The sequence below is a fragment of the Ranitomeya imitator genome, chromosome 6, assembly GCF_032444005.1.
Source record: "Ranitomeya imitator isolate aRanImi1 chromosome 6, aRanImi1.pri, whole genome shotgun sequence".
In the NCBI taxonomy this organism is placed as follows: Eukaryota; Metazoa; Chordata; class Amphibia; order Anura; family Dendrobatidae; genus Ranitomeya; species Ranitomeya imitator.
The window spans coordinates 319,901,746-319,918,718 of NC_091287.1; the positions used below are offsets into that span (position 1 = coordinate 319,901,746).

Consider the following 16,973-nt stretch of genomic DNA (forward strand, 5'->3'; position numbering starts at 1 on the left):
TCTGGAAATTCTTCTGACTGTCTCTTCTTCTTAATAACCTATTATATTAGTTGTGTGCTTCGATGAGAGAAGTGATAGAGATCGGTAGGCCTGTGACCACAAGTGTGCAAACCTGCAGTCCCCTGACCTCTGGATTTAGCAGCTGAGACTTCAGTACCCACACAACCAAGGACCCCGATATCCGGTTCCTAGCGCTCAGCTCTGGGGCGAGTTTAATCACAGCTCCACTCCCCAGGTTCTGCTCTACTTCTCTACTACTGACACCTGGTAAGGGGACCCCTCCTTGCTTCCAGGCATGACATTATTCCCTGTGAGGGAGGCAATGCCACTGTGGCAACCGGACTCTTGGGGTGCCACATTAGAAAAGCTACTGTTAAAGCATGGCAGAATAGTGGCATGGTGGAAGCTGTTACCAGAGCAGTCAACTTAGGAGCTGTTCATACACAGTAAGTCTGTTACAGAAATGTTTGCAGAAATCAATGTACATGATGCAGGACCAACTTCATAAAAGGCAGATAAACCACACATTTTCCATTTAGTAGTAAATTTGAGGAAAATCTACCATAATCTACACGTGGATCTTGCTGCAAATTCATAATGGATTTTGTTATTAATTTGCGGCAAAACTTTTTTTTCTACTCAAGTTACAGATCTTTAAACGTCCTTTTTTTACTTTCCATTTGTTTTTCTTTAATACTGTATTTGGTTTTGTTTGTTTCCCGTTGGCTGATTTATTTACAGCATAATAATTAGTATCTGACAGGTAAATGACGTCCTAATGAACGGCGGTGTTGAGCCTTAACTACTGTACTCAGGTTTGGATACTTGTTGATTGTGTAGTGATGTAGAAATGCGAGGGATGATGGGGAATTGGATGGCTCTTCTGGAGGAGCAGTGCTGATTAGCATCTGCCAAGTGATTAGCAGCAGGTAAGTGATGGTGACACCATTTACGAAAATCACGCTTGCGATGTAATAAAAGAATACAAGAACCAGAAATGCCACGTGTCCTGGACGGACTATATGGCGATCACCAGATATTCTTTCTGTATAGGCGGACTGAGCATTTGGGCATTTTCCATGAGCAGAGGGGGCGCCGTAGTCAGAAGGAGATCTCGCTGATTTTCTTACGGAAAGGGTACATGTCACTTTTTTATAGCATAAATGTTTTATCAATGAGGTTCTGATATCAGGGCAACTTAACATGTGGTTGTATGTGCAGAGTCTTTCTTTATTCTAGTCTGTGGGTTTCCTTTGTAGTAGTTGGCAATGTGCTGATCAATAGATTTATAGCATATTTAATCAATGTGTCAAACATTTCTTTAAAGGGAATCTGTCACCAGGTCTTTGCTACCTTATCTGACCACAGCAAAATGTAGAGACAGAGACCCCGATTCTATTGATGGGTCACTCACTGGGCTGCTATCTGTTGTTTTCATAAAATCACTGTTTTAGTAGCAGGGGTCTAAGGCTACATTCACATTTGCGTTGTTGGGCGCAGCGTCGTCAACGCAACCCACAACGCATGTACACAATGCAGCGTTTTATGACGCATGCGTTGTCATAAACTTGTAAAGTTCTGGAATTTTGGCACAGGGAAAACGCTACAAGTAGCGTCGTCCGTGCCCTGTCTTGTGCGTCAAAGGGACGCATGCATCGTAAAACGCATTACAACGCATACCGGCGCATATCCATGCGCCCCCCATGTTAAAGATAGGGGCGCATGACGCATGCGTCGGTATGCGTCGACGACGCTGCGCCCAACAACGCAAATGTGAACGTAGCCTAAGTGGTATCGTTTCTCCTTATGGAGAGTGATATACCATCTCAGTCTTGTCAAGGTAAGGAGGCTTATTCGCCGTGCAATGCTCCTCTGGGAAATATAATATGCAAATTGCCTCTTCAGAGAAAAAGAGGACTTAAACTCTATAGCCCCACCTGTTGGAAGTAGGGATCCTACAAGTCACAATCAACCCTTTAACGAGTCGTGCAATATGACTTAGGATAAAAGCCAAATCAGTATCTCAATTCGTAGACACGGTGTTTCGGGCTGTTGGCCCTCGTCAGTGCGAAGCATGAGAACTGATTTGGCTAGGTGAGAGGCTCTGGACTGAGGTCTAATGGGTAAGGTTTCTCCTTATGGAGAGTGACAGTGAGAGTGACAGTGTTTTAGTAGCAGGAGATTATCGCTAGAGGACCAGTAAACCTGCTGCCAGGTAGTCCTCCATATTCCTGAGCTGCGTATATCCACCACTGATTGGCAGCTTTCTCTGCATACTGTGCATAGGCAGAAAGCTGCCAATCAGTGGTGTGGGCGGGGCTATACAGAATTCAGCATTCAGAGAACTGCTAGATCTGCAGCAAATAAAACAAGGATTTTATGAAAACTGCAGCAAGCAGCCCAGTAAGTGACACACCACTGGAATCAGGATATCTGTCTCTACATTTTGCTTCTCTCAAATGGGGTCACAATAACCTGGTGACAGATTCCTTTTAACAAGAAAGCTTCATTACGTTCAGGACCTTCAGACAAGAAACAAATGTGCTGGTCAATACTGCATGTCATCATCTATTGTCAATATCGATCGGTGAGAGTCTGACTGCTAGCACCCGCAGCGATAGGCAGAAAGGGGAACTTTTAGCCCCAGCTGAGCAATTTTATCACTGATACAAAATGCCCATTCATTCTCTCGGGGGCTGCCAGAAAATGATGTCTGTCGTGCTTGGCAGCCCCATAGGGAGGAAATAGAGCTGCAGTCCCGCATGTGCTCCATTCTAACTGGGAGAAAGATGCCCCACTGTGCAGGTCCCAGGGGTTGGATCAGTAAGTTATCTCCTATACTGTGCATAGGTTATCAGTTATCTTCACTGAAGAACCCCTTTATCCCAATTCAGTGGTATTATGGCCATGGTTGGTTGGAGTCATACAGTCTAATACATTCATTTGTGTTCTTATGTTTATATAAGATTATATGTAAGTAGCACCATTTCCTAAAAAACTTTACAGCGCAATATAATAAAAGCAGGCAGCAGAAGTCTGCTTTGACTTAAAATTTTAAGGGTACAAATACTGGTGTTACGTGGAATGTACCAGAGGCTCCTAGATTCTCACAGGAGACTCATCTCTGGCTTCTAGATGCACATTTAGGGGGCACCATTTTACAGCAAGTTGTTAGCAATCTTTTACCATGGAGGAATCTGTCTCAGATTTTTGCTACTCCATTTGAGAGCTGTATGATAGTGGCAGAGACCCTGATTCCAGTGATGTATCACTTACTGGACTACTTGCTGTCATTTTGATAAAATTACTGTTTTATCTGCTCCAGATTTTCCAGATCTCTGAATGCTAAGCTCTTTATAACCCACTAATTGGCAGCTTTCTTTGTGTACTGTGCATAGTCAGAAAGTTGCCAATCAGTATTGGGGGTTATACAGAGCTCATGAATATGGAGGACTCCTGCTGATAAAACAGTGATTTTATAAGAACTGCAGCAAGCGACCCAAGAAGCGATTCTTCGTTGGAATCAGGGTCTCGGTCCGTACATCATGCTGCTCTGAGATTAGGTGACAAATATCGGGTAACAAATTCCCTTTAAGCATTTACTTATGCACATGTGTTATACTGGAAAACTTTTCCCATTAAAATATACTGTCACAAAAAAGGGACAAGTCCAACCAGGCCATGCGGAGGCAGAAGAATGAGGAATGTTTCCAACTAGTGAGTGGAGTCTCCATTTATTACTCCTTCCTCAATAAATGTTCTTCAGCTATCAGAGGAGGGATGAGTGATTTTTTACAGAATTTTTGGTCAGTGGACACTTTAGCAGATATGTATGGTTGTGGCGGCTCGCTGCCAATAAAATCTTACATTTTTCTTCAGACAGAACACATGGTGAGATGAAGGAGAAGGATTTGGCTGCTTGTCCGCACTTTTATCTTTTTGCTAGCACATCACAATTTTAAGTGCATAAACACATTTCCATCATTGTATCTAGGCGTTCCTTTGTCTCCTGCACTCCCATCATCCGTCAGCACCTCATCTGTCCTTCTTTGTTGCGGTATGAACGTTGACATATGGGAGGTGCAGATCCTTGAAGAATGATGGTCTTCTAATTTACCATTTCTGATAGGCACATAAATAAAATTCACATTTTTTTTTCTTATTGCCAAGAGCAATAGCACTGTACATTATCACTGTAGTTAAGTAGCTGATACTAATTAGTGGATGTTATTCTTTATCTCCTTCCATTTCAGCTGAAGAAGTGGAGAGACTGGCCGCAATGCGCTCGGAGTCTTTAGTACCTGGCACCCACACACCTCCCATCAGAAGAAGAAGTAAATTTGCCACTTTAGGAAGAATTTTCAAGCCTTGGAAATGGAGAAAGAAAAAAAGTGAAAAGTTCAAGCAAACATCTGCAGGTAAGTGCTTGTGCCTAATTATTGCATTCATTCCGTTCCACTTCTCACATTATACTCCTCATTATTTTGCTGCTCTTCTGTTGTTCCTCTGGGAAATTCATTACTATATTAACTAAGTATGCCATTCTCTTAGCCAATGGGGTGTGTCCCTGCACTTGTTGAAACTGCCCAATCAGTGCTGACTCTATGGACATTCCCCATTGACATGGAAAATGATTATGCTCACCACAGGTCCAAAACAAGTCACCTGGTAAAGATCTTGTTGATAGCCAATGTATGAACAGCCTGGACTGGTGACCGGTGGTGAGGAAGGCTTTCCTGGTAGGCATCCATTTACCCGGTAAATCTCACGGCTTGTCAGTATTGTAGAGTATTACATAGCATAGTGTAATAGAAGTTATCAATTGGCATTTTAGTATTTACCCCCCAAATGTTGATTCAGGGGCCTTCAAAGGATAGTCCTTTGATGATATGGCAGGTACTGGTTAAAGTGTGGCGGGTACTATCACGTCTATCAAAACAAAATAAATATAATATCGCCACTTGCTAACAAAACCCTGAACAGATTTCAGTCCATGTCACCACTACTGGGTGGCCACACATAGATACATATGGCATGGACACTTCATGACAGAGTATCACAAAGTCATGTTTCTAAAAGCTCGTCACTTTGAGTCACGTCTCAGAAAAAGTTGAGTCAAGAGCATTTTAGACACCTGGAAGAGCACGAGAAAGGTTTTGGAACAAAAGTGGGGGGTTCGGATTATAAAGGCTGTTACTGTTCGGTCATTAGCAGGGTGGAGAGCATGAGTAGGTTGGTAGACAAAGATGAGGGAGGAGATGTAGGGTGGTGCGGACATGTGGAGAGCTTTGTGGGTGGTTGTATAGAGCTTATGTTCTGGTATGTAGCAGGTGGCAACCAGTGCAATGACTGGTACAGGGTTTGAGGCATCGGTTTAGCAGCTGGACAGAAATATGAAGGCTACTACATTCAGGATAGATTAGAGAAGGAAGAGTTTAGTGAGACGAAGACAGATCAGTAATTAGTTATGGTAACCTGTTATTACGAGAATGGACCAGAAATCATCTTCCCACAATCACATTTTGCCAGATTCCCTTGCTCCCGGGATATCGTCTTTCTTATTGCTAATACAAATGTCTGAAAAGCTAAAACATCCAGAGGTTACTATTACGGCGTCATTTTTAGGCCTTGTTATTAATATAGCGTGGAAAGATTAAATATAGAATATATTATTCAATCATCATGCAAACCTCTATATGTGCTGGCAAAGAAAACCATTTACAATCTGGAACTCATACTCAGCATATCAAGCCGTCAAAGCCGCATAAAACTAATTCTCTGCTGAAAGAGTATATTCGGTCCTCGTGACGCACATAGGAGACGAACTCTGTCATATATTCAGTGAACTCCATACAATACAATGCTGAGAAAACTGAGAATATTTGTGATTTGTGTTTTTTGGCGAATACTGATATGCTTACCCAATCACACAGAGCGGATGAGCTATTACTAAGCGACACGCTAAAATGTGTTTTTCTGACAGATTTTTGGAATGGGCAAAATCCTTGCTGAATTATGCATGCTGTGCCTTTATACAGGACAGATGACTGATACCAGGCAGCTCCACACTTCTTTCTTTCAGGCTTTAATACTGCATTGCGGATTAGTTACAACAAAATTATGGCAGCAGTAAAAAAAATTCCAGTTTGTCACCATAAAACAAAGTTATCCTGGTGGGGTGGCAGGTTTTTAACAGAATACCTTGGCAATTAGCTTTTATGTTTTGGTAACTATGCCAGGAAAGTGATAAAATGATGCCTTTGAAATAAATGGGCACCTGTAACATCCATTGTTTTCAATAGACCATCTCAAGTTCATAATTGTCATAATTGAGCTTCCTAGATTTGTGCCAGAAGACAGGATGGGTTTCGCCATCTTTATAGGATTTTCTACTGCGAAACCTCTTGGTATATCTATTAGAGACCAATTGCAAGACCAAGTCCATCGGCCATGTCAGCAGGAGCCCCGCAAACTGCCTCTTACCTGATGGTATCCATGACTCTTCTTTTGATTAGCCAGCCTGGCACAATGTCATTGTTGCATCATGACAGACTAGCTAATCAAAAGAAGAGTCATGGATACCGGTATGTAGGAGGCAGCAGGCTGGCCCCCCATCCAGTGCCACTAGTCTAGGTTCTGTGATCCGATTTTCACCATCTCTTATCATCCATCAAATACTCCTTTATAATACTGTAAGTTGACTCCTTATCCTATTAGTCAGTAGGATCAAGGATAAGTTTTGTGAGTTCTGTCGCGGCTGCCATAAAGCAAAAATTAAAAAGTCTAATATTTTCACATAATATTATGTGTCATAATGTAAATGTGTTCATTAGTTGAATAAAGCAAGACAAGTACTCATCCCATCTGATATGGGATTTACAGTATGCAGTTTCCAATATTACATAGAAAGAGATTTACTTGGTGAAACGCTGATAGCTGATCTTAAGCCCTTAGTGACCGGGCCAAAGTTTACAATTCTTAGCAGTGTCACTTTATGTGGTACTAATTCTGGAATGCTTCAACAAATTCCAGTGATTTTGAGATTGTTTTTCATGGCATATTGTAATTTACTAGATGGTGGCCGAATTCTAATGCATCGGGTATTCTAGAATATGTATGTATGTATGTACATCGCGCTTAGCACAGCTACATAGTATATAGCACAGCCACGTAGTATATAACACAGCCACGTAGTGTATAGCACAGCCAAGTAGTATATAGCACAGCCACATAGTATATAGCACAGCCACATAGTATATAGCACAGCCACATAGTATATAGCAGCCACATACTATATAGCACAGCCCACGTAACACAGACAGCCACGTAGTATATAACACAGCCACATAGTATATAGCAGCCACATAGTATATAGCAGCCACATAGTATATAGCACAGCCCATGTAATATATAGCACAGTCCATGCAGTATATAACACAGGCCACATAGTATATAACAATGCCCACGTATATAGCAACCAGGCAGTATATAACACAGCCCACATAATATATAACACAGCCCATGTAGTATATAACACAGCCCACGTAGTATATAACACAGGCCTCGCAGTATATAACACTGCCCACGTTGTATATAGCAGCCAGGCAGTATATAACACAGCCCACGTAATATATAGCACAGCCCACGTAGTATATAACACCCGCCACGCAGTATATAACACAGCCCATGCAGTATATAACACAGCCCACGCAGTATATAACACTGCCCATGTAGTATATATCACAGCCCATGTAGTATATAGCAGCCAGGCAGTATATAACATAGCCCACATAATATATAGCACAGCCCACGTAGTATATAGCACAGCCCATGCAGTATATAACACAGCCCACGTAGTATATAACACAGCCCACTCAGTATATAACACAGCCCACGCAGTATATAACACAGCCCAGGCAGTGTATAACACAGCCCACGCAGCATATGACACTGCCCACGTAGTATATAACACAGCCGACGTAGTATATAGCAGCCAGGCAGTATATAACACAGCCCACATAATATATAGCACAGCCCATGTAGTATATAGCACAGCCCACGCAGTATATAACACAGCCCACGGAGTTTATAACATAGCCCACGTGGTATATAGCAGTGTGGGCAGCATATCCCTGTTAAAAAAAAGAATTAAAATAAAAAATAGTTATATACTCACCCTCTGTCGTCCACCAAAGCTGTCCCGACGTGCGCGATCCGGCCGCCAGCTTCCATTCCCAGAGATGCATTGCGAAATTACCCAGATGAATTAGCGGTCTCGCAATGCATCTCTGGGAACGGAAGCTGGCAGCAGCATCGCGCGCTTTGGTGGATGTCGCAAGGTGAGAATAGCACTTTTTTTTTATTATTATTATTTTTAAAATTATATCTTTTTACTATTGATGCTGCATAGCCAGCATCAATAGTAAAAAGTTGGTGGTCCGGAATGGGGTGACACACTGGCACTGACTGGAGGGGAGTAGGCAGGGGGCACTGACTGGAGGAGAGTAGGGAGGGGCCAATTCGCGGCCGGACTAAGCCTGTTAGCCGCGACCAATCAGCGATGCGGGCTTTCCGTTACAGACAGACAGACAAACAGATGGAAGCACCCCTTAGACGATTATATAGATAGATGATAATGGTAAATTTAAGTTGATATATTTAGTGTTTAATTATTTAAAAAATCAGAGTTTTGATAAAAATATTTAAAAAATGTGCAATTTTCATACTTTGAATGTTTATCCCTTTAAGGGCTTGTTTCCATTTGCGAGAAACACGTCCGTGTCTCGCATGTGAAAACCAAGCTCTGGCGCCAGCACTTAGGAGCGGAGCGTGCGGCTCCATGTGTTGCCATGCGGCCGCACGCTCCGCTCTGGAGTGCAGGCGCCAGAGCTTGGATTTCACATGCGAGACACGGACGTGTTTCTCGCAAATGGAAACAAGCCCTAATCTAGATACCGTAATCGTACCTTAGAAAAATATTAATAAATAACATTTCCCACATGTCTGCTTTAAATCAGCACCATTTGTTAAATGTTCTTTTATTATGTTAGCATTTTAAGATGATTCAAAATGTAGCTGCAATTTATAATTTTTTTCAAGGAAATTTACAAAATTATTTTTTCAGGGACCTATCGAAGTTTGAAGTGACTTTGAGGGTCCTTTATATTGGAAAACCTCCAAAAGTGATACCAGTTTAAAAACAGCACCCCCTGACATTGCAAACCGCTGTCAGGTAGTTTATTAACCCTTCAGGTGATTTTCATGAATTAATGCAAAGTGACATGACAGGAATGAAAGTGTATTTTTACCACCTAAATGTCGCTGACTTCTGAACAGCCGGCAGACTCTGAGGCCGTTATTTGGCTGTGAACTGCCATGGCAAACATCAGGACCACACAATCGTGATCTCAGGGTGCCAATGGGGATAAAAAGGAAGCCCCCACACTCTGTTAACCATTTATATGATGTAGTCATTATTCACAGCAGCATCTAAGTGGTTAAACAATTGGCTACTGGCTATTCTAATGCCGTCGGGTTCACAAATCAGCCATTGCCCGTGCTGGGCAGAGACACAATAAATACCACTGGTCTCCTAACTTCCAGAACATTCATCAGATTTGCAAAGCATTCTAGCCATCAGCAATGGTAAATTGATTTCTTCTACATTATTGTTTATCTTCGCTTTAGGAATGACTGTAATCTCACAGGTTACAATGCGGTTGTGTCCATAAATAAAGATGTTTGTTCATGCGACTGTATCGGGACATTACTGTGCTGGTGATAAACATTAAGTAATGGAAGTACAAAGAATGGTTTATCTGTCCGCGCCCTGACTTGTTGTGATGGCTAGCCACAAGCAAAAACATGGCTGCCAATCCAGTGCAATCCATGTAAGCTCCTAGGGAAGATCACTGCCCTCGTTCTTATGAAACAACACTGCTTCTGGAGAATTGAAGAGGAATTGATAAAGCCATCAGGACGGAATCGCCATCACCGCCTAGCCAACATATTCCTCCTGCATCTTCTGTGGTTCCTTTCTGAGGCGGTACATGAGAAGCCATGCCCAAATAAAACTCAAGAATTACGCAGCTCCGTCCAAATTGTGAGTGGCATGTTGGAGACACAATGGCTTCCATAGGAAAACCCAAGGACAATGCTATATAAGATGTTCTTCACTCCATGTTCTTTGATTGCTGTTCTTCATATCAGTTGGGAAGTGTCACTATGTGGCACCTGATGACCTCACTGCGATGCCTAATTTATGGGATTTATTCTTTAAACTTAAAATAGTAACCAATGATTTATTTTAATAATACGCATAAAAATTATAAAAACTTTGTAATATATCTTATCAGAGGAATCTGCAGCAAGACTATCGATCATTCTCAAACTTCTCAGATCACAGGTAAAATCTGTGTTCAGTGAAGACAGATTTTATCATTACAAAGATAGGAGATGATAGTTGGTGCTGATAAGATTCTATGCAGGGGGGAAGGTGTAAGAGAGGGGCTAAAGACAGAGCTACAGGGAACCTGTCACCTGAATTTGGCGGGACCGGTTTTCGGTCATATGGGTGGAGTTTTCAGGTGTTTGATTCAGACTTTCCTTACCCGCTGGCTGCATGCTGGCCGCAATCTTGCCTTGCGCAGGCGCGTACTACGGAGGACAGAGAGTGAACTTCAATCCAATATTGCGGCCAGCATGCAGCCAGCGGGTAAGGAAAGGGTGAATCAAACACCTGAAAACTCCGCCCATATGACCAAAAACCGGTCCCGCCAAATTCAGGTGACAGGTTCCCTTTAAATCCCACCTCCTCATCTTTATATAGGATCTGATAATAACCTATCCCATCTCCTATCTCAGTAATGTAACTTTCTGCCTTCACTAAATACAGATTTTATCCATGAATTGAACATTTTGAAAATGACTGATCAGTCCTGGCGGATTTCTCTGATACGATACATTACAAAGTTGCTTATTTTCATGTGTACTATTGATTTATGAAATAAAGATTAAAACGACTGTTACTCCCAGTTGATGGCCAATATAATGAGTAGCAGAAGGACAAACTACTTTACCCAAACTTACGTGTTCATTTTGAAAAAAAATCATTCCTGTGCGCCAACCACTCAGTTTCTCCCTGACTGTTTGCAAGACCCCAAAACAGAAGCACATGCTCCTGCTCACCTGAAAGCAAATCTGCATACAGGCATGACAAAGTGGCAGGCTTTCAGCAAGTAATTGGACAATGACAGATACAGTGCATGAAGGAAAGAGAGGGAAAGGATGTTCCAACACCTATAGTGGTGGTAGAATGCCAATGAACAGATTTCCCCAACTAAAAAAAAGTGAATGATAAGTATAAGAAATGAGACAGTTTGGAGACATATTAGATTGGTATGAGCATGAAAAGCAAAATTAATTTTTGGGAGATCAGGGCCAAAAGATGCTTTTAGGTTAATCGTTAGTTACACATTATACAGTATTTTTCTTCTTTGCCATTTGCTCTCCAATTTTTTAAGATTGCTGGTGGTTATGGTTTTCCACTCTTAATCATGTATATTTATTTGCCTTTTTACTGATTAGATTTTCTTCTTTTTTTCACCTTTTCATTTGTTACTAAAAACATTGTATCTCTTTAGTAAGACCTGCTGCCTTGATAAGTTTGTTACATTCTTTTATTAGTTTTTTATGACAATTGTAACAATTAGTATGAACTTGTCATTGATTCTGTGTGGTAATTTAGGTTATTTTACCGTTACTTTTCTGTGTTATTATTGACTCCATTATAGTGTAACTGATTTTGCTCTTTTGTCGTCAGCACTAGATTTTCGCTTGTTACTGTTGAATTCGTGACACTTTTGTCTTTTCTGATTTAGTATTACTGCATTGAGTTGTTTCCCCGGTTTGAGTTTGTACCATTGTTATTATTTTTAGCTGTTTCTTTTCGCTAGGATTGATTTGCTTGCTCCTAGCGGGAAGATTCTTGACTTTTTCCTAATTCCACTGCCAAGAAAATCTAAACATCCACAAAAATAAATATCTTAAAGTTTCACAATTTCAACTGCAGGTTTCAGGGACGGCAGATAATAGCTGGTATTGTGCATAATTGAATAGTTCACACATGAAATATAAGCTAGGCATGAATTTCTTTTTTTCGCTATCGTATTGAGCTAATTTCTTTATAGTTAAAGTGGTTTTTCACTACTTTCATAATGATGACCTATATTTAAGATAGTTCATGAATATTAGATTGGCAGATGCCTGACATGTGGTGGCAGCCGGAAGATCCCACCAGCTGTTGTTTGGAGTCTCCACTGCTAGGGTCCATATATTCCTCAAGAGAAAAAAACTTTATATAGTAATAATGGCCTCTTTGTACCTCTACACAGTAATAATGCCCCCTTCATGCCTTTATATAGTAATAATGGCCCGTTTGTACCTCCACACAGTAATAATGCCCCCTTCATGCCTTTATATAGTAATAATGGCCTTTTTGTACTTCCACACAGTAATAGTGACCCCTTCATGCCTTTACATATTAATAATGACCCCTTTGTACCTCCACAAAGTAATAATGCTCTCCATACCTTTATATATTAATAATGGCCCCTTTGTACCTCCACACAATAATAGTGCTCCCTTCATGCCTTTATATAATAATAATGGCCTCTGTGTACCTCCACACAGTAATAATGCTCCCTCCATCTACTATATAATTGTCTAAGCGGTACTTCCGTCTGTCTGTCTATTCATTGGTCGTGGCCTTTGTCTGTCACGGAAATTCACCTCGCTGATTGGTCGCAGCAAAACAGCCACGATCAATCAGCGACGGCCACAGTCCGACGCCAACTTGGCCGCTCCTTCCTACCTGCAGTCAGTGCCCGCTCCATTATCCCCTCCAGTCAGCGCTCACACAGGGTTACTGGCAGCACTAATGGACCGCGTTATGCCGCGGTGTAGCGCACTCCATTAACGCTGCTATTAACCCTGTGTGACCAAATTTTTACTATTGATGCTGCCTATGCAGCATCAATAGTAAAAAGATCTAATGTTAAAAATAATTAAAAAAAATAACAAATCATTATTTACTCACCTTCCGCCGCCTTTCCCGCTCCTCGCGATGCTCCGGTGACCGCTTCATGCAAGCGGCAGGTTCCGGTGGCAAGGATGGTATGCGAGAAGGACCTGCCATGACGTCACTGTCTTGTGACCGCGATGTCATCACAGGTCCTGCGAGAAGGACCTGCCAGGACGTCACGGTCCTGCGCCCATACCAACTCTGGGACCGGAAGCTGCCGTGTGCACCGCACACAGGGCCAGGACTTCAACGGGCTTTCGGAGGGTGAGTATATGTTTATTTTTTATTTTAAGTCTGTATACTACGTGGCTCTGTGCTGTATACTCCGTCGCTGTGCAATATACTACGTGGCTGGGCAATATACTACGTGGCTGGGCAATACATATTCTAGAATACCCGATGCGTTAGAATCGGGCCACCATCTAGTGCCTTTATATAGTAATAATGGCCCCTTTGTACCTCCACACAGTAATAACGATCCCTCCATGCTTTATATAGTAATAATGGCCCCTTTGTACCTCCACACAGTAATAACAATCCCTCCATGCTTTATATAGTAATGATGACCCCTTTGTACCTCCACACAGTAATAATGCCCCCTCCATGCCTTTATATAGTAATAATGGCCCCTTTGTACCTCCACAAAGTAATAATGCCCCCATGCCTTAATACAGTAATAATGCCACCTCCATGCCCTTTGTTTTTAGTAATTATGGCCTCTTTGTGTCTCTCCACAATAATAATGCCCCCTTTGCTCCGCAATGCAGTAAAGCCCTAATTGTGGCTCTAAACAGTATTATTATTCCCCTCTGTTTCCATATACTAAAAACATCCTCTTAGGCCCCTTTCACACATCAGTTTTTTGCCATCAGTCACAATCCGTTGGATCGACGGATCCGTTGTAGATTGTGAAAAACTGATGCGACTAGCGGATCTGGCTAATTGGATCGGAGCATGCTCAGTTAAAAACACAGAATCCGTCACCAGATTCCGTCATTTGATGGATCCGGCGCCATAGGCTTCTATTCTAGCAAACAACGGATGGCGACGGATCTGTCCATTTTTTCGACGTACACAAAAAACGTTACTTTGTCCGTTGTCTCCGACTGCCGGACAAACAATTTTCGACGGATCTGGCGAACGACAGATGAAACGTGAGGCCATCCATCGCAATTCATCGCTAATACAAGTCTATGATAAAAAACGGATCCGGAGAAAAACTGGCAAAAAACTGATGTGTGAAAGGGGCCTTACACTTCCTTCTAATAGTAATTTCCCCCTAAGCCATTCAATGCTCCATTGTGTGCCAATAATAAAAAAAATGTAAACTCACCTCACTCTGCTCCCGCAATTCTGTCAACCTACTCAACTTGTTATTACCCATTGACAGCCACCATCAACCCAGTCACCCACCCTCTTGTTTCTCCACGTTGACGTCCCACAGGCAGCCACCAACTCTCCAGATCCTTGGATTAACCCCCTCTTTTTTTCCCAACCCCCCAAAAATAATTCTTTGCTTCCTTTTGACACTCTGCCCCACCCTAATCCTTTTCCGACCCCACCATGTAAGTCAGTCCAACATTAACAGGCTGTTCTTTATTAAATTTAATACTCTGTTATTCTGGCACTGAATCAGTAGTATCGCACTTATTCATTTACGGACTGTGGCTGAAATTCAGTCCTGGCATTTCAAATCACACAGGCCCATTGTTAGAATCTGTTTTGTTTTTGACCATCCGCCATCTTGTTGTGCTTTTCTGGCTGCTGGTCTTTTTCCCCTGGTGCTGGGTTGCCTTAGGTCAGGTGAATGTATCACCCTTTATTACCCAGCACCTGTCTCCCATTCCTTGCTGGACAACAGTGTTAATCCGCTAGAGTTCTGGCTAGGTGCTTTCATAGCTTTCTGTGTTAGATTTTATGCAGTTCTCGTACCTCTGGTTCTGCTATCCTTAGTTTCTGTTTTCAGTTGGTTTCTGCAGCCTTCTCTGTGTTTTCTATTAGGAGGTGACCTGTTTTTATACCCAGTCCTTAGATCTTTTAGGGACCTACTTCCCCCTATCTATAGGTCTTCGCTGAGGTTAACCTAGGATCGTCGGTGGGTCTATTCGTAAGGAATGGGTCGCCCACTCCATCGTAGGGTATCAGCCTAGTCTCAGTACATGGTCAGTTTTCCCCCTTCTATCCTAGTTCTGTGTTGCAGTTTCGTAACACCCATGTTATCCCCGTCCCCATGAACCAGATGGGATATATTACTACTATTACCCTTAATGGAGGAAAGCAAAATTTACTACAAGACCAATATGTCTAATGATACCCGAGGCCTGCTGGGGTAAGTGACGGAGTCAGCGACTTTGTGCTCCATCTCAACTCTTAACAGTATGGGTGTCTTGAGAACATGGATTCTGTTAGCAATGTAGCAGACAAGGCAGCCCATGACCAGACAGGCCCTTTTGGCATTTGCCAGATGGCTAGTCCGGCCCTGCACTTATTCACTCAGAGTGCAGGCACTGGCAGCACAGGGTAAAGACCTAGGTGACGAGGCTAGATCGCTACCCGCAGCACCACCTTTTCTTCCCACAAACAATCCTGCTTCTTCGAGGGATTGTCTCTTTTTTCTCAATTGTTTTTTAAAATGGATAAATTTGCATAGTGCTTACAAAAACAATCAACATTACTGTCACGATATGGTATGAAATATCATATAAGTTTAGTTGCTCTTCAGCTCATGAGGTGGGCTAAACCCCCCCTTCACTAGCTGACTCTACTTGTTTCTCTCTGGGCTACAGCCTGTATGCTAGAAGGGGGTTTTATTGCCCTGGGGTCGTAAATTCCAGGCTCAGAGGAAAGTCCCTCACCCCTCCCACCTTCACCAGTTAGAACTGGAAAAATGGCTCCAAAATTCATGAAAGATTCTTTGTTTGGTTTTTGTACGATATTATGCGCCATGTTTACGTTAAGAACACGAAAATATATATTCGTATTCCCACTCGGTGTATGTACCCATCCCTTGAAACTCGGGCTTCTAACTCCATCTGGTAAAGAAGTAGGGTTTTCTCTGTAAATATGTATCCCAGATAGGACATATTTGATCTCATTAGAATGCTCACGTTAATCCGAGATGAATGAGGAGTATGTTAGGACTCTGACATGTTTTGTAGTGAAGTTATAGAAATTAGAGAGAATAGTTTAAAGTTTAAGCAGAATGTAGAGAGAGGAGGGTCTGGATAAGCCAGCCCTTCTGTGATGTCAATGCCTTAAGGTATTAAGTTGTGGTACACACCCCCAGCTCAGCCCTTCTGCTTGATTTCTTCTTCTGGACTTCTTGTCCTATTGTCCTGGAAGAGCTGAGTACATCCCATGGACTGGGATGTATGGAAACTGCACTAGCCTGGGGTGTCCGCCATGCTTTTAACATGTGAGTGTTATCTTTTCTCATTTATTCCCTTTATGTTATAATTACCCATGTACATATTTGCAATTGTCTCATTTGTAACATCTTTATAAAATATTTTTGATAAAGCACTGGCTAATTTGTTAATGGGATATACTATTATATGTTAGTTCAGTTCTCCATGCTCTAAAAGCCGTACCCTGTCTCTTGAAGAGAATTACGCTACTGTGTTGGGTTAGCTTCGGACCCGTTTAATCGAAGCTGGTGGCAGCGAGAAGTGTGCAGACTTTTGGGTTATGTTGTAGCGGCTGCGGCGTTAATAATTATTGTTCCTGCCTGAGTGGGAGTAGTTATCGCGTCGCTGCAGCGTGCCCAATAGCCAGTACATAGCAGGCAGCCTTTCTGGCGACTAATTACCCAGGGTGCAGTACCTAATCTGACCTGAGAGTAAGGGGGCGCCAGAGAGCTGCAAGTGTTAAGTGGAACTGTAAGCGGGATATA

The 16,973-nt window shown here is 42.2% G+C and overlaps 1 protein-coding gene across 12 annotated transcripts in view; it reads left to right on the forward strand.

Moving 5' to 3' along the window:
• The window catches only part of PHACTR1 (phosphatase and actin regulator 1), a 506,552-nt gene that overhangs the window by 354,068 nt on the left and 135,511 nt on the right, over positions 1 to 16,973 (forward strand). For all 12 annotated transcript variants that reach the window (XM_069730798.1, XM_069730791.1, XM_069730797.1 and 9 more), the window contains one exon: positions 4,254 to 4,418. In XM_069730798.1, coding sequence (XP_069586899.1) covers positions 4,254 to 4,418 — 165 coding nt within the window. The remainder of the gene's footprint in view (positions 1 to 4,253; positions 4,419 to 16,973) is intronic.